This window comes from Musa acuminata, chromosome BXJ2-3 (genome assembly GCF_036884655.1).
Source record: "Musa acuminata AAA Group cultivar baxijiao chromosome BXJ2-3, Cavendish_Baxijiao_AAA, whole genome shotgun sequence".
In the NCBI taxonomy this organism is placed as follows: Eukaryota; Viridiplantae; Streptophyta; class Magnoliopsida; order Zingiberales; family Musaceae; genus Musa; species Musa acuminata.
The window spans coordinates 44,326,426-44,348,255 of record NC_088340.1 but is presented as its reverse complement, the minus strand read 5'-3'; the positions used below and the strand labels follow the sequence as shown (position 1 = coordinate 44,348,255).

The 21,830-nt window shown below is 44.1% G+C and overlaps 6 protein-coding genes and 2 long non-coding RNA genes across 11 annotated transcripts; 5 read left to right on the top strand and 3 right to left on the bottom strand.

Annotated features, from left to right (window-relative positions):
• Positions 1-508: 508 nt before the first annotated feature.
• LOC103979700 (probable membrane-associated kinase regulator 2) lies at positions 509-2,369 on the top strand. 2 transcript variants are annotated; one of them, XM_009395881.3, is made up of 2 exons: positions 509-1,929; positions 2,029-2,369. In XM_009395881.3, the coding sequence occupies exons 1-2, from the start codon at positions 798-800 to the stop codon at positions 2,109-2,111; spliced, it is 1,215 nt and encodes a 404-aa protein (XP_009394156.2). In that variant the 5' UTR covers positions 509-797; the 3' UTR covers positions 2,112-2,369. The 2 variants fall into 2 exon arrangements, with proteins under 2 accessions (XP_009394156.2, XP_009394155.2); XM_009395880.3 differs by having other exon boundaries at positions 518-1,938; positions 2,029-2,364.
• A 1,420-nt stretch (positions 2,370-3,789) lies between these two features.
• Positions 3,790-4,790, bottom strand: LOC135608562 (late embryogenesis abundant protein At1g64065-like). The gene has a single exon (XM_065101596.1). It carries the CDS (start codon positions 4,569-4,571, stop codon positions 3,888-3,890), a length of 684 nt encoding a protein of 227 aa, XP_064957668.1. The 5' UTR covers positions 4,572-4,790; the 3' UTR covers positions 3,790-3,887.
• Positions 4,791-9,560: 4,770 nt separating this feature from the next.
• On the top strand, positions 9,561-10,751 carry LOC103979701 (heat stress transcription factor C-1b). Its single transcript, XM_009395882.3, has 2 exons — positions 9,561-9,791; positions 9,881-10,751. Exons 1-2 carry the CDS (start codon positions 9,561-9,563, stop codon positions 10,607-10,609), a joined length of 960 nt encoding a protein of 319 aa, XP_009394157.2. The 3' UTR covers positions 10,610-10,751.
• LOC135608561 (uncharacterized) lies at positions 9,693-13,158 on the bottom strand. Of its 2 annotated transcripts, XR_010485569.1 has the most exons (7): positions 12,828-13,158; positions 11,433-11,669; positions 10,955-11,130; positions 10,453-10,654; positions 10,175-10,357; positions 9,923-10,075; positions 9,693-9,826 (listed from the first exon to the last, which is right to left on the bottom strand). It is a non-coding gene; the product is annotated as an uncharacterized LOC135608561 (long non-coding RNA). The 2 variants fall into 2 exon arrangements; XR_010485568.1 differs by lacking the exon at positions 11,433-11,669 and having other exon boundaries at positions 10,453-10,648.
• A 352-nt stretch (positions 13,159-13,510) lies between these two features.
• On the top strand, positions 13,511-14,719 carry LOC135608560 (uncharacterized). Its single transcript, XM_065101594.1, has 3 exons — positions 13,511-13,692; positions 13,765-13,835; positions 13,920-14,719. The coding sequence occupies exons 1-3, from the start codon at positions 13,552-13,554 to the stop codon at positions 14,572-14,574; spliced, it is 867 nt and encodes a 288-aa protein (XP_064957666.1). The 5' UTR covers positions 13,511-13,551; the 3' UTR covers positions 14,575-14,719.
• A 131-nt stretch (positions 14,720-14,850) lies between these two features.
• On the bottom strand, positions 14,851-19,173 carry LOC103979703 (uncharacterized). Of its 2 annotated transcripts, none has more exons than XM_009395886.3 (4): positions 18,890-19,173; positions 17,000-17,122; positions 15,432-15,551; positions 14,851-15,341 (listed from the first exon to the last, which is right to left on the bottom strand). In XM_009395886.3, exons 1-4 carry the CDS (start codon positions 18,924-18,926, stop codon positions 15,277-15,279), a joined length of 345 nt encoding a protein of 114 aa, XP_009394161.2. In that variant the 5' UTR covers positions 18,927-19,173; the 3' UTR covers positions 14,851-15,276. The 2 variants fall into 2 exon arrangements, with proteins under 2 accessions (XP_009394161.2, XP_009394159.2); XM_009395884.3 differs by having other exon boundaries at positions 17,000-17,131; positions 18,890-19,167.
• A 1,134-nt stretch (positions 19,174-20,307) lies between these two features.
• LOC103979704 (protein S40-1-like) lies at positions 20,308-20,664 on the top strand. Its single transcript, XM_009395887.3, has one exon. It carries the CDS (start codon positions 20,308-20,310, stop codon positions 20,662-20,664), a length of 357 nt encoding a protein of 118 aa, XP_009394162.2.
• On the top strand, positions 20,663-21,734 carry LOC135606625 (uncharacterized). Its single transcript, XR_010484866.1, has 2 exons — positions 20,663-20,853; positions 21,341-21,734. It is a non-coding gene; the product is annotated as an uncharacterized LOC135606625 (long non-coding RNA).
• Positions 21,735-21,830: the final 96 nt, after the last annotated feature.

Sequence of the window (21,830 nt, the reverse complement as noted above, 5' to 3'; positions counted from 1 at the left end):
CCCTCTCCCTACCCACTCGCCACAGCCGTGCTAAGGCACACTCCATCACCAACCCTACGCGAGCGACATGATTCGGGAGGACGATCGCGCGGTGCGATCCCCTCCCCGTACACATTCTACTCCTCCCGATGGTGACAACGACTCTGTCGTCACGTCATGATCGTGCCCAACAACATTTCGTCATTTGGTTTTGGCGTTGCCTTTCTCACGTACATATAATTGCATTTGTTCCGACCTTCACATTTTGTCTTGTTCATGAGCAACCTCCTCGGATTAGTAGTCTTCTTCTACGTAATAGCTACAGGTTTGGGGGCACGATGTCCCTCGTCCTCTCGAGAGCTTGCATGCGAGATTACCCGCCTCGGATCGACGTTAAGTCACGGGAAGACCAGAGCGACATGCGATTGGACATCGTCATGCGGGACCCATCGCATACAGGGACTGCGGTAAGGGCGGTAGAATAGGAGGAGTTCAGCAAATGAACCACAGGTGATGCAGCCGCGAAGAAGCTCCTGATTCGTGTTGTCTGATATCACGTCGCTTCTTTAGACAGCTGTAGGCCACCGTTTGGAGTCAAAGAAATGGTCCGATTCTTTGGTCCTCTCTCTCCCTCTCGGGTCGAATCGATGACGCGACTACCACTGCTGCCACCGCCTACTACTACTGCTGCTGCGAGGAGCCGCGCTCGAGCTCACTCACGGCGACACGCCTCTTTTTGAGTTGGACTGCACTCTCCCTCTCTAAAAGCCTTTGGGCAAACAAGCCAAAAAGAAGCCACAGGCCTGCAAGCCAGCGACATGGAGTTCCTCAGACTGCTCGCGCATGGTAAACGCGGTGGCGGCGCCAAGCGCTCCTTCATTAACACCGCCGCCGCCGCCGCTACCATTGCCACCACTGTCCTCCGCCCAAACTCCGACGACGGGGGCGGCGACAGTGAGGACGAGGGCCCCTTCTTCGACCTCGAGTTCGCCTTGCCACTGCGGGAAGAAGATCATCTCTACCGCCAGAAGCAGCAGCAGTTCTCCTCCGATACAGAGTCGTATGACGAGGAGGAGGAGGAGGAGGAGGAGGACGAGGAGTTCGACCTTACGGTGTCCCCGGACAGATGTAGGTACGGCCGCGGCTTCTCGTCCCGCTCCGAAGACCTCTTCTTTAAGGGTCGCCTCGTCCCGCTCGAGCCGTCTTCGTTAAGAGACTTGGCTGCATCCGAGCCCAAGGCGTCGAAGCCTCAAGTTACCGCCTTTCTTCTCAAATCCGCCGCCAAGTTCCGCGTCTTTAGGCTGGGATTTCACAGGAAGTCGAATTCGGCATCGACGCAGACCAACCCCGTCGCCTCCCCTGCTACGACGTCGCCATCGCCGAAGCAACAGCATCAAAACAAGTTTTCCGTCAAATTCAAGGTGGAGGAGACGCCGCTGGCGTCGCTCTTCGCCAGGGACAGCAGCTCGAGGAGCTCCAGCAGCAGCAGATCCGTCCGGTTTTTTGCCGATGACGGGTTACCGACCTCGGAAGCAAGGAAACTCCCAAAGGACGTACTTCAACGGTATATCAGCAAGATCAAGCCGCTTTACATCAACATTTCGAAGCGGTACGGCGGGAAGCTCCGCTTCTCCGGGCCGCTGAGGTCTGGCGGAGCCTGGAAGGTACGTCCCGCAGGGGAAGGCGGAGAAGCAAGCGGAGGAGAGCAGCTGAAAGAACCAGCTTCGGCCGCGGGTACCGTCGCGGGGTCACTGAAGTCGCAAGATGGAACTATCCCGGCAGGGCTGAAGGTGGTGTGCCGGCGGCTGAGGAAGAGCCGGTCGGCATCGGCAGCCGTCGCCTCGGTCCGGTCGCCTCCTCTGGCGACCGGCAGGCGAGACGACTCCCTACTGGAGCAGCAAGACGGAATCCAAAGCGCCATCGCCCACTGCAAGCGGTCCTTCAACAGAGGTATGTACGGTAAGTAGCTCCCAAGTCCGGTCGCGCCTTCGTGTCACTGTACATCTACACTCAATCGTACCAACACACTGGCGTCAACTGGTCGTGCAGGTTCCGAGTCGCCGCTGATGCGGTCGAGGAGCGATCCCGGCGAAGGGAGATCAGTAGAATTAGGCAGCGGCAACAACGTTTGATCATCGTTTGTGAGGACGGAGGCGGTAATTGAAATGCATGAAGGAAACATGGAAACTGAATCGAGAGTCATGCCGTCAAGTAGATCTCAGTCAGAATCGTCCCTGTTAGGAGTCGAGAAGTCGTCGCGTTCTCTTCCTTGCTCCATTTCTAATGTCGTGTGCCATGTAATGCTTGTAACTAGATTCACTAAGCTAGTCAATGATCGACTTCCGTCTTTGTTAAAGACAAAGCGTTTCTCCTTCTCCAAATGAAAAGCATAAGCGGGCACGCAGCAGGAAGTGTTTCTTCTTCCCGGAACGATGGCGAGGCGGTAGAAGACAGGGCCGGGAAGACAAAAGGATCTAAATGATTCTTGGGTGTTGGAAACAGTGTCTTCTTTAGAGTATGGAGATGTACTGCCGTAGTAACACCTCACTCGTTCCTTTCTTTGCTAGGGACGCAGCTTAGGTTAGGTCATCCACAACGCGAAATCCTCTTCTTTTCTTTCTTTCACATCTGAGAGGGAGAGTAGAGACAATGACCGAAACAGTAAAAGCTTTGACCACTGAAAGGAAAAGCCAACCGCCTGCCCCCGTTCTTTTCCTTTTCCCACCCCCTCGCAAAGATTTCCCTCTGTATCTTCCACCGCTGTCGTCGGAACTCTATCGTGGTCATGACACCATCCGAAGATTTGGAGAGTTGACGGCCTTGATTGATTCTATCAGGAGGATGCAGTGTGCATGCGCCAAAAAGATCCTGAAAAGGGCTGCTATTGTCGATGATCCCTGCCGGTATTAGTATACCTCCGCTGGAGTCGCCGGTCGTGTTCATCTTCCTGGCTTGCAGGCAAGTCAGAGAGTACTCCGGCACGCATAATCCATCGAAGCGCTTTACAAACCAGAGGGCCATGACATGGGGGTTCGCACCCGATGCACAATTCATTGCGCTATTCTACCTGCAGGATCATCTCTTCAACCAAGGCGGGCGAGTAAATTGTTGCTGTGTCTGGACTTTGACTGATACAACTTGGACGCCAGAAAAGTGGGATTCCCAAGTTTGACTCATCATTGCTGTCAGATCACGGTTTATCTTCCCCATTTTTTTCCTGCTGCTACATCAAATTGGACCCATAATCATGCTTTCGTTCACAGAGATGCATCACAACCCCTGTATGAGAGAAGACAATTCCTGCTGCTACATCAAATTGGACCCTTAATCATGCTTTTTTCGTTCACGGAGGTGCATCACAACCCCTGTACGAGAGAAGACAAAACAAGGCTTCAAACGCGAGACTTTCAGCGTACGGATTGGGCAGGAGAAGGCATCGTTGAAGACATACGCAAGCCTTTGGGTTGGCTCTTTCGGGTACATGACTAGATTGATTACTTACATGGCAAAGAAAAGCTAAAGTCCATGGAAGGCCGCTTTAGCAGACATGGAGAATAAAGCGAGGGGCATCACCGGCCCAATGACCAGCATATATAGCATGGAAAAGGCAGGAGGGCTTGCGGTCTGAGGTCCCAAAAGTATGCAGGCGTCCCAAGTTTCTGCAAGAACTTGTAAAGATGTGGACATTGAAAGAGTTAAAAGCACATCTCTTTTGCTTTTCGTGCCCTTATTCCTACGCTTATACAACTAATGTGTTGTACGAGTAAAGAAGAAGTTGGTCCACTCTCGTGTAGCTCTACAATCCATTCATGAAGCAACCAAAAGGCGATTTATAGCATAAAAAAACAGGGACTCATGTAATGTGACACCATTTTTTACTTACTACATGGAGGAACACCGGCTTCATTTCACTTGACATTAGCAGAGCAGTCGGTGCTTTGAATTGCCTGATGCGTAGCCGAAACCTCCAGCGTCATGCTGCAGTTCATCGTTACCTCGATGTCGCGCTTGTACACGCCGAGCACGTTCACTCTCCCGTTTATATCCGTGAAGCTCGTCAGGTTCAGCTGCGTGCCGGAAGTTAGTGTGTCGGCCGTGATGTTCATCTGCCTCACCACCCGGTTGGCGAGCACGTCCACCGTCACGTTCATTCGCACCGTCCGGTGGGCCGACACCTTCCCTGCCGGCGCGTACGCCACCCCGACCGTCTCCCCCTCGTAGTAGAAGTCCGTCGTGCTGTTGTCGAACCGGAAGGAAGCGACGTTCGGGTTTTTGATGGAGATGTCGGCGACGAGGGTGGCGTTCAGCTGCACCAGTTCGTCGAACGGGCCTACGTCGAAGTTGACGCCGTCGACGGTGAGGGAGTTCATGGTGAGGGTGGGGTCCTTCACCTTGAACACGGTGAGGGAGAGGATGAGGACGGTGATTCCGAGGACCACGACGGCCGCACCGCAGCATCCGCAGCACCACAAAGCGTAGCGGCGCTTGCGGAGGTACCGGATCGAGCGCCACCTGGTGGCGGCCTCCTCGTCGGCGCCGACGGATGGCGACGACATGGCGAGCGGCTTCGCTTGCTCCTCCTTTCCTGCCATGGATCAATGAACACGAGTGCTCTGCTCTCCGTCATCGTTCCGCTCCTTTTTCAAGGTATGAAGAGGCCAAATTGGACCGGTCGAAGGCCACCATGGTTTCCTCACCGCAGTTGACACGCTCCAACATCGTCCACTTGACCAATCGCTATGCAACGCCATGAAGCATTTCGTCTATGATGAAATAAGATCATTGACGCTGTATAATTAGACGGATCGCCTTCTGTCTTTTCTTATGCCTTCTTCAATGATCGTTTACTTTTGTAACTTGTTTAGGACGCTGAGTTGAATCCAGACGGTGACTAAAGTTTTCGCGAGAGGTCAAATGCCGCAGAGGTTGACCGCAGGGTGCACGGGTCAAACGGTTCTTGAAACTAGCAAGCCGTCGAGTCTCCTCGTGCAATGAGGGTGCGGGCTTTAAATGGGCCGTTAAACGGATCGGATCTTATTAGTCCATATCGGATCCCCATGCTAATTGGGTCGAATCGAACTCACGTTTCAGTCGTAACCCGATCCACAAAGGTTTTCACACCATCCGGCCCACAAGAGAATCGGACTGCATCGATTCTCTTGGATGTTTATGTTACCCTTAGTTATGTCGCTATGCTTCATATAACTTAACACTAAGATTCAAGCATTGTGTTTTCATTGGGTATTTTCTTGAACATAATATTTTTCGGTATTATGATCTTCAAACTCAAAAGATCTTTATATCACGTCATGTTATTTTTATTGAATCCACCTTTATCTTCTAAAATCTTACTCCTTGGATAATATAAGCTACTATAACAACTATCAATCAATGGGTTTATATGAGTATACCTATAACTCTCTTAAGCCCACCTCTCATCAAATCAATCGATAGATCTTTTTTAAACATGTACTCTCTTATTACTCCAATTCAGTGGTACCTCACTCCCTTTACAACCTCTTTATCTATCTCTCTATTAACACACTCTGTAATGCCCTCGGCACCACAAATGATGTCTTTGTCCCTTCAACCAATTAACATCGAAGTGCATCAGCCTGATTAGGTACATGTAACTAACTCTCGTACTTTCAACTCTCATACTTACATGACCATATGCTTCAAATTTGACATATTCAAACTATATCAAATCCTTAATTTTAATGCTACCACAAGCTTGTCACCTAAGCTTACTGAACTCATAACCATCACCAAAGCCCAAAAATCATCAATCTAGCATAAAGTCATGTGTGAAGAATACGATACCTTACTTCATAATGCCACATAGACCCTTGCACCATCTCATGTCACACAAAATGTGATTGAGTGTAAGTAGATCTTTCGAATTAAGCGGAGCTTATATAGATATATTACTAGAAACAAAACATGTTTGGTGGCTAAAGGATTTTACCAATGACTTGGTATTGATGTTATAAATACCTTCAGTTTAGTTGTTAAACCGAGGATAATTTTACTTATCTCAAGTTTGACTATTATTCAAGGCTAGTATATATACCAGCTAGATTTTAACATTATTTTCTTATAGGGGACCTTAATTAAAGATGTCTTTATACAGCAACCCCTTGACTTCATGCATCCTCAATATCGAAACTATATTTGTAAACTATGAAAAATTATTTATGAACTTCGTTAAGCTTCGAGAGCTTGGTATATTAAACTTGGCTCTTTTTTATGTCAGCCAACTTCGTCAACTCAATTTGATACATCTTTATTCTTTTGACAACAAAAGGGATATAATATATATTTATTAGTTTACGTGGATAACATTATCATCACAAATAATAATTTTATCAAAATCAAGCATTCCTTAGTAATTGACAAATCGATTCTCTATTAAAAATCTAGAAATTTTAAGCTATTTTTTTAGCGGTGGAAGCAATATTCATATTTTTCAAACTTTTTCTATCTCACAAAAAGTACAATCAAGATCTATAATTAAATACAAACATACAGAATATTAAATAAGTCACCATCCCACTCTTCACCACTGAGTCGTTCAAATTATATGATGACAACCTTACTATAAATCTCATATAAGATTGACAAGTACTTGGTTTTATATAGTATTTATCTCTTGTATATCCAGACATCTTATTTGTAATTAATAAATTATCATAATTTATACATCGGTCCTCAACTATGTACTAGTTTGTACTAAAATGTGTCATGTGATATCTTAAAGAGATTCTCAATCATGGACATCTTCTTTATAAACTCTAATCATTTCATCTTCATGGTTTCGTCGATGCTAATTGGACGAGTAACATTCAAGATAGGATATCTACATTAGTTTATATTATATTCTTTGAAACAAATCTAATAAGTTGGAGTTCCAAGATATATAATACAATCGCATGATCCATCATTAAAGCTGAAAACAAGTCATTGTTACTACTACTATAGAACTCAAGTGGGTTACCAATCTGTTATATGATCTTTACCTCACCTTCCAATCTACTCATATAATATACTATGATAATGTCGATGCATAATATATTATGATAATGTCGATGCTACAGGTGTTTCACTCACGCATGAAACATATTATCATCAATTTTCACTTGGTTAGAGATCAAGTTGTCAGATGTCTACTACGTATTTCTCACATTGACACTTATAACTAACTAGTAGATTCTTTCAAAAAACTTTTCGCTTATAGAATATTTCAATTCCATCAATTCAATATTGATATCCTTGATAGAAATTCAATCTTGCGGAGGCACGATAGAAGATTGATAGAGGCAAATGCTGAATGACAACTTTATAATATTACATCCTCGATCAATTTATGATTGAAGGATCACTCACAAATTTGAATAATTACATAATATGATTAATAGAAATATTTTCTTAAAATTTATATAAATAAATATTACCTTATTAAATGGAAAATAAACTTCTCAATTCTTTTGGCCACCTCATATGTATATTTAAGGACAATATTATGACAGCTATCCCATATGTATACTTACTTCCTTCAAAGAAGTCTCCTATTATACATGCCGGCCTCGATTTGGATTGGTCGTAGTCAACAAGAAGAAGATATCTTTGAGTCTACATCACGTCGTTCAACGAAGAGAAGAAAGGAGTGAATTCTTTTTTCCTTTTGTTCTGCTTTTAAAGGAGAAAGGACGGTCAGTTCTTGGATGAGCGTCTTGCGATCAGAAGCAGGTTCCTAAAGGAGAACAGTGTCAACTATACACTGACTTTGTCTTTCAAGGTGATGACCACACGAAACTTGACCGTCTTCTCTTTTGATTCTTATTTCACACCAAATCTTTTGTCATCGTCCTAAAACCCTTTTTATCTCTCGAGGTGTCATCTTTACATGGATCGAGAATGGTGTAGCAAAGACGAAAGCAGTAGTGATCGGAGGCAGTTATCACAAAGGCGACCTCTGGTAGCAATCAGTCGCATTCATAGGCTAAGGGAACCAACATAAATAAATACCAAGAAAAATTCCATCATTCGAACCACGCGAAAGCAATGCCATATGTGCCGCACACAGTAAATATATATGACCTCAATTGGATTTTTGTTCATTCTATAAAAATCATTATCATGACATCGAAACAAATTATGAACAAGAGAAAAATGTGATCTATGAGAGGGAGAAGAAAAAGTTAATACTGGACGAAAAAGAACAAATAAACGGAGATGAAATGGTTGGATCGGAGAAAAGCATCGATTTAGAAAGAGATAAGGAGGGAGACATATTCGAAGTCGTAATCAATAAAAAAAGAGGATCACATTGACTCGACCGCATCTCCATGTCGTATACTTAATCGTTGCAAGCCAACGTAACCTAATCATTAGGACGTCCTCGATATGACCCTCTTGGATTCTTACATGAATAAGAATTTATCGATGGGTCATTCCTTATGCTATGGTAAAATTATCGTAATTACGATCGAATTAGGTTACAATATGGTCGGTCTATTGAGTTTCTTCTAATCAAATTAGTAGCTCGATTGGTCAAATTTTAGATTTAATAAAATACATTTGCTTCGATCTTTTATTTCCAAATATGAACTATCAAAACAATTTGCTCAAATTCTTTGAAACATTATTTAATATTATAATATTTATTAAGATTTAAAATGTTATCATATGTCGTGCACCTATGGACAGGACAAGATGGGCGTGGCTACCTCATATCCTCTTCCCTTTTTTCGCCCTAATGTTCTCTTTGCTTTGGCCCTTTCAACTGTTACTTGCTGCAACCAATGCCTTGGACCTTCCACTGGCTTTTGTGCAAAGGCTCCCTCTCGTCGGCAACAAGCAAATAAATTGATCGCTTGACATCTGTCTGTCGCCGGATGACTGGATAACTCTGGCGTCGCCTCCTGCTTTGGCCAGTATGGGTGGACAGCGACGGTGGACGTCACTGCGACTGTTCCTTCCGATAGGCGTCACATGTTGCCCACGGGCCAAAGATTAGGGCAGTCAACCACAAGGCACAGCTCCCATATGATGTTCGAGTCTTTCTTGAGCTCAGAAGAGGAAAAGAGGGGCCACGAAATCTACCTTGCTACTTACCAAATCCAGATTACTATTTGGGTAGTTCGGTGATGTCACGAGGAGGGCGGTTGATGCAGCAGGGAAACAAGGGTGGCAGATCCGGTGAGGACGATCGGTGCAGCTTATCGAGAATCCAACGAACCATGATCTGTAACTTGATGGGGTCCATCTCATGAATTATCAGATACATGCACGCCAATGGCTTAGGGTTAGTAACAGAAGGATCAAGAAAGACGATGACACGCGCCCACCATTCCCCGCCTGCTGATCCTTCTCTGTGTACCATAAATTCCACATGGATTGTGGAAGCACTGCCTCCCTTCAGTGTCTGCTTATCAGGCGTTGCTTGTTTCCACTGGTTTTCGTCCTCCATGTCCACTATTTATGAGATATAAAGTCTCCGGGAAGAGCGCAGGGACAACAGCGACAGCTTTCGGTTGTCATCTCCCATATATGTCAGAGAGAGAAATGATTGGGTAGCGATGGAGGGAACCAGTAAGGATAGCATCGGCTACGAAGCACAGGCGGCGGCTCCCTTCGTGGAGAAGACGTATGCGATGGTGAACGATCCAAGGACGGACTCGTTGATCCTGTGGGGGAAGAAGAACAACAGCTTCCTGGTGCTCAGTCCCAACGAGTTCTCCCAGTTCCTTTTGCCTTACTATTTCAGGCACAGTAACTTCTCCAGCTTCGTCCGCCAGCTGAACACCTACGTCTGTAGTGTCACTCCTTCCTCGATCTTTTCCGCCTGCAATCCTTTGCATCAGAACTGTTCATGTCTATCTTCTCTTATCGTGTTCAGGGATTCAGGAAGGTGGATCCAGATAGGTGGGAGTTCGCTCACCAGTCGTTCCTCAGGGACCAGATTCACCTCCTTCCTCGCATCATTAGGCGGACCAAGAGAGCCCATGCTGGCTTGTTTGCCTGTAGCAGCAGCAGCAGCAGCAGCAGCGAGAAGGAGAAGGGAGCCATGGAAGGGGAGGTGGACGAGATGCTCCTGCAGGAGCTCTTTAGGTTACGGCAGGAGCAGAGGGCCCTCGAAGAAGAGCTGCAGGTTATGAGCAAGCGATTAAAGGCTACCGAAAGGAGGCCGCACCAGATGATGTCGTTCCTTGCTAAAATGGCTGATGACCCTCGATCGCTCTCCAGGCTCGTAATCTCGAAGCAGCAGCAGTCTTCCACAGCAGCCAAGAAGAGGCGGCTCATTGTTTCTCCTCCTCCTCCTCCTCCTCCTGCTGCTGCAACCCAGCTTGATGATGGACTCTTCCTGCCTTCCATTCTGGTTCCAGGGATTCAACAGACAATGTTCGAGCCATTAGATAATGGAAGTGATCAGTTGATAATGGAGGAAGTGAAACCATTTGCACTCATTACCGATGTTTCCGCCATCAACAGCTACGATGCTGAGCTTATCAGTCCCAATTCTGCAAGCGAAATCAGCTTCCTCCCAGAATTCGGCATGACGGGTTCAGAGACAGCGGCGGCGGAAGCCAACTTTCCATTCTCACTACTCGGCCATGGATTCTACTAGTCATTGTAAGCAAAAGACTACCCCAAACAGACGTTGCACCTGCATCTTAAGAAGATATTGTTTACCATTCATAAATTTGCTTAGCTCACCTCTACAATCAAAATTAATGTACCCTATTTACTTATAATATTTATTTGAAGAAGCTTGAGCAGCAAAGTTCCCTCAAGTCATACGTCAACACTAATTGAAGCTATGCCCAAGCATATAATTCATTGCCACCGGCGGAAAGTAAAGCAAGTAGATCTATAGCTTGTCGAGTTAAAATGGCTGCTTGCTTTGTACTAGTTTTAGCTCCATCGGCAGTCATCTGCTTCGAACAGAGAGACATGAGGGGGCAGTGATTACCTCAGCGCAGCATGAGCAGATAAGAAAATTTTCTCAACATTTTCTTCGTGTCTTCTGCCACCATTCATCATCATCAGCATCATCATCATCATCATCATCCTCATCTCCTACCACCCACCACACATCGTGGTCTTCTTACGTTTGTCGCACTTTGTGAAAATTAGATTCATTGAAATCTGACAAGGAATATATGTAGACCGTTAAACTACGAAGCACACTAAGCATTCCGACGGAAGAAAAAAGAAACGTAAAGCAGACCTTATCATATATACTATCATGATATAAGAAAGTAAACATTGGAATTGAGACAAAGATGCAGTTGGACAACCATCATTCCATACACTAAAACAACCCAGATGACACTGAAATCAGTGAGAAGGAAACACTGGTTATGACAACTGGTATGTGTACACATGTAACAAGATCAAAGGTTCCATGAACCACCATGAATAGGAGGAGTCAATTGGTTTCTACTTACTATTTCAAGTTGTGAGCAGAGATTAAGGAACAAAATGTGAAGCACCACTTTTCACTTTGATAGTCAAGGCAATCAAAATGAGTACTTTAGCCATCTTCCTATGAGTGAATCCAAATGACATTGAAGCCTTTAGATCATGAAGCCTTTGGAGTTTATTCCATTCTCTAGACCCTCCCTGCTTGCTACCATCTCATAGAGAACATGGTCATAATATTCAATCGAATGGCCTCAAAGGAGCTGTGTACCAAGACAACAAACAATAGCATCAAAATGATTAAAGAGATATTGAACCATGGATCGATCTGGTCTAAAGACACTTTAGCATCAATGTTATTACATCAGAATAAATAAAGGATACAGTCGAATCCTTAATTAATAAACCTAAAAACGAAACTTCTAAGGAAAGAAAAACCTTCATAATTCAAGAGAATTCACATGCCCATTGAGAAGATTAAAGTTTCCACACTAGATAACTTGATAGAAAGGCTTTCAAAAATATCATAATAAAAATGACATACACTCCCACTAATGCAGAGTTTAAGGAGGGTTAATGTATGTAGCATTACATTTAAATAGTTAAAAGAGATTATTTTCGTGACTCAAATCCTGATCTCTCCGGTTACAAAGGAGCAACCTTATTATCATTGTACCAATACCAACCCTGATCTCCAAGAATACCACAATAAAAGTGAAAAATTACCTTTCTCTAAAAATCAATAAAAAGCATAAGAGGTTATCCAAGTTCAACAACGACAAGACCAAGCCATGAGGCAGATGCAAACCATCTGGGTAGGCTTACATGAAAGCTTTCCCACCACCGAGTTCTGTCAAAGAAAACATCACTAGTTAAACTAAGGACAACAGATCTTATTTTATTTAGTCTTCTTTTACCTCTCCATAGATCTCCTGAACATGACCATACAATCTTAAACGTTCCTCCATTATACCATGAAAAAGGTAGAAAAGTGTGTATAACCCTTGGATCAGCAGTGCAAAATAATCAAGATTGGAAGTCGATGATATTAAGAAGGATAGCTCGGAAGTCAGCTTGAAAGGCTCTTGGAACAAGGAAACACAGAAGCATACAGAACGCAAGATTCGATTGGACCTCATGGTAACATGAAATACAAATAGCACACGAAATGCAGGACCGATTGGCCAACCTATTAGCTTCGACTATCCAAGACAAAATCAGACGATGCGTGGAATCGACCAAACTAACTAGCCATCTAGTACACCAAGAGTAATAATTATAATGGGAAAATCAACAAACAGTTGGTCTGCAACATGGATCGCCAACACCAGATCAACCTGGAAAGACCAAATAATATACTCGATCCTTCACGACCGTACAAAAAGAACGACAAAAAATAAAAAAAAGGCAGCCAACAGTACCTGAAAAAGAGGTGGAGACCGACCAAGGTAGCTGACGACAACGGTCTGCACGGCCGAGAACTTGGGAAGCGACGTTCTCGCCGTGGCCGGCCGGCCGGATGTATAAGAGGAAGAGGATAAAGGTCTGCTGGGGTCTCGTAGGGCGGATTTCGCCTCTCAACAACGTGAAGGATATGAAAGGTAACGACGACGATGATAATAATAATGCCGAGATTTAGACAGACAAACGCACCGAAGCCGGAATCAACGTGACCCAAACCCGACGCTTCTAACGCACGCGACGGGCCCTCAAGGCGTATGAAATTAGTGGCTTGGCACGTGTCAGTAGGCACCCCGTTCTTTTCAGATCGGAATGAGATTTGCATCTGTTGGCTATTGATTAAAACTTGCAGGGATGTTATTATATATATATATATATATATATATATATATATATATATATATATATATATATATATATATATATATAACGTTGATCACAAAAGCAATAGAGTTTCATTTGAAGTTTTATGATAAGAGAATGGGTTTTAAGCTCCACTGGATGCTTTAATGCGGTACTCGAAAGGCTTTATGCTTGATGGCGACGAGAGCCCAACTCCCACCGCTGGTGTATTCATGGTGGCGCAAAAAGAACAGATTCGCCTGTGGAGAGAATAGATTTAAAGGGAAACGAAGGCCATACCGGAGAGCACTCACTGCCTCCGAGGGGAACTGCGGCTGAAGCATGAGTTCCAACAACCTCGCCTTGATGAATCCCCGGGGTGGTGGGAGGTATGGGTATCTGCTTGGATCGTCGTCGCCCGATCACGACCGTCGTCATCCCATCGAGCGGCCGGTCGTCCCGCATCCCCTGCAACGACGGCCGGTGAGCCCCGTCGTCGCCGTGCATGCTGCTTAGCATCTCCACATCTGCCGCTTACGTGTTTCTTCCCCGCAGGAAGAGGACTTGTTCGGTCCATGGAGGTTGTTCGAGGAGAGGGTGAGGACGGGACCCTTCGGCCTGACACGGTAAACTTGGTATCACTCGCACAATTAGCATGATCAAATGGATTCGCGTAACGTTCTTCCTGAGTCGATGGGTTTCTTCATCAGCTTCCCTCTGCAACCCCATTCTCCGGTCCGAATCCTGGTGCTCCAAGGAGGCTCTGATGACCGGGTGAATCCCGGACTCATGCAGTTCATCAGGGATTCGCCGCCACGGATCAGGGGCCGGTGGCACCTCGGCCACGCCCCGGAGGCGGAGGAGCACCCTGGCCTGACCGAGGAGGAGTTCAACAAGGCCATGAAGAAGCTCAAGAAGCAGGTGTACAACCCACCCAACCACCGGAAGAGGACTTGGAAGCGAGGCCTCTTCGGCAGCAGGACCAGCAGCGGCGGCGGCGCCGCAGCCGAGGGGGAGAAGGAGGACGGCAAGGATTGCACCGTTTGCCTGGAGACGTTCGTGGCCAACGAGCCCGTCCTGGTGACGCCGTGCAACCACATGTTCCACAGAGACTGCTTGGAGCCGTGGGTGAGGAGCCATGGCAAGTGCCCGGTGTGCAGGTTTGTGTTGTGCGAGCGGAAGGAGAACGCACTGGTCCGAATCAACGACGGTGGCTTCAGCGCCAACCATGTCCGCAACGACGCCAGGGGTTTGTATGACCACGACTATGTGGAAGACGACGACTTGATCTCGGACATCATCACGCTCATCAGGGCCATGGAAGAGGCTTTCAACTGGGTCAATCGCGCGTCATCGTATCGCTGAAAGCGGCATATACACAAGCACGTGGCGTGAATGTGATGGTTGTGTGTCGATGATGCTGGGTGTCAAGAATCCATCTGTATGCTTTTGCTGGGTTGCTTAGGTCCTACGTAGACAAAATAAGATGCCAATTAATAATGTTGGTGCAGTTTCGATGTGTTATGCTCTCAAAATAATACTAGTCGGTGAAAAGACACGCAAGTTATGCAACAATTTTATACAGTTCTACACAGGAGAAATCACATATCAAGCTAAGCTGTGCATGATGGAAGGAAGTCATTAGAAGTACCCGGCATGAACTTGAATTCCTGCTAACATCGAAACGTACAAGTCACATTTCCATGAGTTTTGTTGGGATGCTGTTTGAATACCACAGGCAATATATAGATGCACTAAAACAAGTAGGGAGGCTAAGTACACATCTCATTTTGCTTGATCACTTGAATGACGTAGTTTGGTTTAGCTATTTCCTGATAACGATATCATTGTACGACTCCATGACACTGACTTCTGGTGAACTTAAGTATCAGATGAGGCGCGCACTATCGTTCACTCGACGGTCAAGTTTGCTTGAAAGGAAGCTTGACAAGTAAACTAATGAAGAAATCTTTCTCTTCACAAAAGCACAAACTGTGCCCAACAGATGTTGGAAGTCGAGTAATTTACAAGATCAACATTGATGCTTGAGCACTTCACCCTTTTTGATCAGCTGTCTCGAATCAAGTTGGTAGGCTCACTTAAAACATACTTTGGTAGTTCATATTTGGCACCTGCGATAAAGAATGCTTGTGAACGAGAATTTTGCAGATATGACCATCAAAGAGTGCGAATGAGAAAGTGAGGAAGAAGCCCCTATTTACCTCTTTCATCATAACAAAGAGTCATGTCAGCATTTGGAATAATTATGCCTGCACTGTCGACGATAGCTTGGGCAAGGTCTAAATCAGCTTCTGATGCAGCTCGGAGTGCATCCCATATTTCTGCCATGGGTAAAACAAATTGTTTAGACCAAAACAGTGATTTATACCAAAAACCTACAAGTCATCACCTAATGAAAAAAGGTCATGCATGAACAACGATTTCACAATGGTTTCACATTCATACGCTAAACACCTGTTCTGCTGGAATAGAAATTCTAATACTCTAGATGGCGACAATGAGAAGTGCAGCATCTACATGCTTTATCATAAGTTATGCAATTGTTTAATCTGTAGTTATTAACTTGTTGCTGTATCCAATGCATATGGTGACAAAATTTTAATATTGAGAATGCTGCTTCAATTCAGGAAAGATGTCTACGCTAACATCACTGAAGACGCCCCATTTATGACTTCAATAAATGTCTTCCAGAGATGATTTACTAACCATCATTTCTCTACCAAGCCTCTTTTGGTCAGTGCACAAGAGATTTATATAGTTTAATGAACAAATATACATGTTGTATTTAATGATGGTCTTGCGAAAATCTGCAACAATCGTCAACGACAAGATGTAAATGCAGAGGAAAAAAATAATGGAACGAACCTACCGACCAAATCAACCTTTCCAGTAAAGATGATTGGCTCCAGCACAAAGTATTCATCTTAATTTGATATTTCTATAGGTATACAATATTTTTACATTTAAGTCATAACCATTACAGCTCTGCAAGTCTCTCCTTGAAAATAGTACTTCCTAAAATATCATAACAACAGGAATATTTAATATATCATACTTCCATCAAATGCTCAGTACCATCAGACAAAAAAGGAAAGCTTGTTTGAGTGCTTATCTGCATCCCTATTTAGTATGCAAAAGTGTCTGTGCTCGTGATGGACATCCTCAAAATTTTGTTTCGGCTATGGAAACTTTCTATAGCTGAGAAAGAAACCAGTCCTAGAACAATTCAATGTGCTTCCCTTTACTAAAGCACCAGAAATCTCATAACATCACTAAAACTACATGCAGATATAACTAAATGACCAAATTTTTGAAGGAACAATTGATTTCATAATATAAAACCTTGCAAGAAAATTCATTAGCCAAAACTTGTTTTATCAGAATTTCATTTATTTTATCAAGTCATTTTGACAAGCCACTATTTACTTGGAGAAATGTTTTCTACGGTGACAAGCCACCATTTACATGGAGAAATTTTGTTAATAAAAAACCTAACAGGTTATTTACAAGCTAAAATAAGTAAATTTTATTAGCCTTATGGCTATTATGGAAAGGGTAGAAAACTGATCCAAGAACTTGTGATATCTGAACACCGTCTTAAAAAGAAAAAAACTTCTGCCTGCAAGATGAACTTTATCAACTGAAGTTAAAAGGTTTCTGATTGAAAGGCCACACTCTCTTGTTGAATGTAAAATAAGTTGTGTGCTAAACAAACATGTTAAAATATATAAAACCAAGAGCTGTAGAAATTATCAGAGGAAGGGAGCACCTTTTTGGCCGCCATAGTGAGGGGCTGTATCCCAGAATTCATCGCGCATCTGCTTGAGCTGTGCGCGAGTTATTTGCTGTGTATGCTTCCAGGGCTTTGGCTTTTGAAGTTTTTTAGTATTCTCTAGGATCACTAAAGTCAATCAGACCATAGACAAAGAAACTCATTCATTACCGACAATCAAGTAAAAAACTTCGGTGCAAGTTACTTAAAATTAATAAAATGGGGAGCTATTGAGACATTTGTTTCTGATGATTTGAAGAACAACAGAAACAGAATCTTGAATAAAGCATAAACTTAATGAATCGTAATTCAGTTATGATGGATGCATCAATGTGCAAGCCAACTCAATTTACAAAAGTATCCATTGTGCTAAAAAGTCAAGACATCCAATAACAGAAACCGTGAATTACCGTGGTACAAAGAAATCTTGAGTTCACCATTAATATCAGGTCATGATTATTTCTTGGCAACACACATCATGAATTAGAAATGTCATTAAAAAAAATAGAAACCAAAGCATAAGTACATTTCTTTCATCATAAATCAAACTACATGAATACGATGCATTTATGCAAAAGGAACCAAGTATCAACATAAAAAGAGGCACTAAGGAATAAACCAAAGTATCAGAATAAATAATTATAGAGATAAAACATGCTTGGCAAACATTCAGATTAATTCCATCCCACCAAAAGAAAGTCTATCATGACCTATCAGGATTAAAAGAATAAGGCCAAAATATATGTAATTCAAAATTAAAAGTTTCATGTACTCTTCCAGTTTCTTGCATAAACTTCAAATCTACATATGATAAAAACTTTGGCACAAGGCTAATTTTACAAAGAGGAGATATCATCCAGAAAAATTGGATTCTAGCAGCAAGCTTACAGCATGGTTTTCAATTATCCATTTACAAGTTACTTTTCTATCCTAGAGAGTCATGAAAATAATATAGGAACTTGCTTTTCTGGATGAACATGACTACTCTTGTTTAGCTAGTCAATATAAATGTGTTCTTCTTGCGACTCTCTTTAGAACCGTGTACTTCACTCAGTATGTTTGGCAGCTCTCCATCCATGCAGAAGAGGTAAAAAGCATCTGTTACATTAGCACTTTCTGACTAGCTTAACGATGACAAGATTCAATAGTAATATATTCTGATTAAACCTGTTCCATGCATACAGCAGCAGTGTCAACTTCTGAAGTCTCAATAACCAAGATGACTAAACCTGGACACTTCTCATGCTTGTGATACTTTATAGAACCACTCTATAACCTGACATCACTTACACCCATAGGCTACAGCTATAAAAACCTATGACAAACCTGGTTTTTGAACTTGCAATCTCTGCGAGGATGAAGCACAAAAGAAAAGGAAGGAACATGATCACTCAATCATATCACATATCCGACATCTAACATGAGTAAGGCAAGTTCACGATGACAAGGTGGGACAACATTTCGCACCATGAACATGCTAGTCCGCAATAACACATCACATAATAAGTAATGGGTACTAGATGTGTATGTTGTATCGATGGACTAAAGAATTGTGACTCCATTATATGGTGGTCTACTCGCAATATAAGACCAATGGTACATAATAACTAATCATACATCAGAAACAATTACAGAGAATAATACTGATGAAAGACTATTTCCAATGTTGGATGCACATTAGATAACCCCATATCCAAGTTTCCCCTCGTGTGCTGCGAGTCTATAGTTAAACAGCAGCCGGGACAGAACGCCCCCAAATACGAAGACGTGAACATAACACGTCGTCAGTGAAAGGAAAAAGAGATGATCAACGGTTTAGTAATCAAGGACAACAATAGAATCGAAGTACAAGCGTAAGAAGAAACAACAAGTGGGATCGGAATTTACCGTCTCCTTTGGCGGGAGTGGATCCAGCGCAGCCCATCCTGATGCGCCCCCAATTCTACCCAGCCGCGATCGGGGAGAGAAGGGAGATCAGACCATCGGGAACCACTGCCGAAGAGGGAGAAGGGCAAGAAGGGGCGGAGATTGGGGTGGTCGGCGCCTCGGGCTACGCCGAGGATCTCGAGATGGGAAAGGGAAGAGGAGTCGGGGTCGGAGTCGGGACGGGGAAGCTTCTGCCTCGAGGTCAATTGATCGCGTGCGTCGCACCGACGCAGATAAAGCGAGACGGCAACCGAATTATCCTATTTCTTTTTATTTATTTTCTTATTTATTTTTCCGAGCGAGGAGCGACTGCCGTTCGTGTCGGTAATTACGAGACACAACCAAAGCACCTCTCACAAAAATACCTAATTAAATAATTTATATTTAAAATACAAAGCTGATCATATTATATAATATCAAAAAATATTTAGATATTTTATTAATATAGTGGGCTTATCCACGGCCCATTACGACACGGGCAAGTGAGATAGTGTGGGCCGGCCCGGAAGAAGCTTACCTTGATTGATCCCAATTGAATCGGATATGGATTCATGTCAAGTTTAGATCCGGTTGAAATATTCATACGCATAAGCCAAATGCAAGTGATTCTTCTCTCTCTCTCTATTGAATCGGATATGGATTCATGTCATGTTTAGATCCGGTTGAAATGTTCATACGCATAAGCCAAATGCAAGGGATTCTTCTCTCTCTCTCTCTCTCTCTCTCTCTCTCTCTTAATCTTTGTCATCTGAGGGGGACAGAGATGGCAGGTCGAGAAGAAGTCCATCACTTGGGAACCGGATCTCAAAGTTAAGGAGTCCTTGTGCCCCAACCAATGCTTCGATCTCCGCCAGTTGAGACAGGCTGCAACAAGCTGGATATTCTTTCTCTTCATGAAGCATGTCACGGCGGTGCCTCAAACCTGAGCTCACATACTATATATATACATTGTTTGTATCATCACACTGTGGGTGACTTCAGAATCCGACAGCAATTATTTGAGGAGTGGCCGCGTGCCAGCTCAATCGCGGCTGGTTGTCAGCTCATCATAACAGGTCTGCACCAACTTTCCCAGGTCTCGTATGGATGCCCAAATCAAGGTTGTCTCTGATGGGCTGTTCACTCATGTCAGCATCAGGTTCTGCTGCTGATCCTCTAGCCCAAGCTTTTTCTTCTTGATGTGTGCACCGTTTGTCAGATTAAGTCGTCCAAGGTTACGAGGTGATCTCAAAGATTATGTTGCTTTCTGCCCCCTGCTGGACGCGTGGCCATGGCGGTAGCCAAACCAGATGAACTCCAACCTCGCTCTTCTCTTCTTACCACCAGCACAGGAGGAGTTGAGGAAGAAGAAGCAGTGACCCGAGCCTTCCGCCCGCGTGATGGAAGAGTTGTACGAGTCGGAGGTGGTGTGGCCGGACGGCCACGAGGAGCGGCCGAGCGACGCGGGGGGTAGACCGTGCAGCTCGTCGCGGGGTCGGACTTGGACAGCCTCCGCGCCGATGGATGTCCCGAGGACCCTGCGCGTGCCTACGACCGGCGAGGCCAGCATCGGTGATTACGGTGACGAGGAGCGAGAGACGGAGATGGTGCCGCCGCATGTCTTGGCGTCTCGCGGTAGGATGGTGGGGAAGGCGGCCTTCTCGGTGTGCACCGGCCAGGGGAGGACGCTCAAGGGCCGGGATCTGAGGCACGTCCGGAACTCCGTGCTCCGGATGACCGGCTTCCTTGAGGACTGACGGGTGCGTCCTCGGTGGAAGTAAGAAGAGGAGGAGGAGCTTCGCTTCAGCTTCTTGTGATCTTGTGAAGCATACCGCTTGCTACATTAATGAGCATCCTTCCTTCCTCTTCTCACAAGATCACCGTGGGAACTGAGTTCCTACCCTGTACTTCATTCCTTTTTTCTTTCTGCTCGATGAAATGCCCAGGTAAGATCTGAGTCCAGCTGACTTCATGATTTCATACTTGCAGCTTAATCCAGTGTTCTAATCTTGATATCATGCATGTAATCTGTTCCCAAGTTTCGTACGTAGATACGTTTCTAGTTAGAGGATGATCGATAAACGACAGCTTTGTCATTTATATCGAGTGAAGAGACCTCCCTTCATTGAATCCGTGCTTGTGTTAGGAACTATCTTGTTGCTGATTCTTCACCGACTACGGTTGTGAAGATCCACTTTCATAGACTCATTGATGCATAATAATGTAGTGCTCGAGATTGCTTTTCTTTCTATTCCTTGTTTCGAGAGATTGGAGCATGAAAACTGTTACGTAAGTATGACATGCATGCATGAAGAGTATATATACTCGTGAGGAAGAGGTAGCTATCTGTGATTTAGTCATCTTTTTATTTCATCAAAGAGGGATCGGATCGAAGAGTATATGAAGGCTTAAAATTTATCTCTCAACCTGCAGGCGCCAAACTCACATGTAAGGTTTAGTCTGTGCGAGCTATGAATAAGAAATCGTCAAGTCATTGACATATAATTTGAACTTAGATGATGAAGGCATTTGGTAGAACAAGAGAGTGGCTGAGGAGCTGTTTTGTGAAGATGGCAAATGCACGAAAGGGATTGAATACAGCTCATTCGGACAGATTGGGACAGGAAGGAGGATATGTGACGTCAAATGAAGATTTTTCGTACTCAATAATGTCAACTTGATTTAGTAACAACGTGAAGTGTTATGATAGATAATACTTCGTTGGGGGTTTCCAAGTCAGTTTGGGTTTAGTGTCCCAACTCCTCGTTGTAGGTTTCGGTACCGAAAGGAAGGAATCAATTTTTGATATGAACTCCTGTGAAACTAAGACTGAAATATTATTGTCTCTCTGATACTCGAATAATCCCCGATGAAGTCACGTTATGTACGTTAGTAGAAACATTTGGTTGTGTTCTTTATTCAT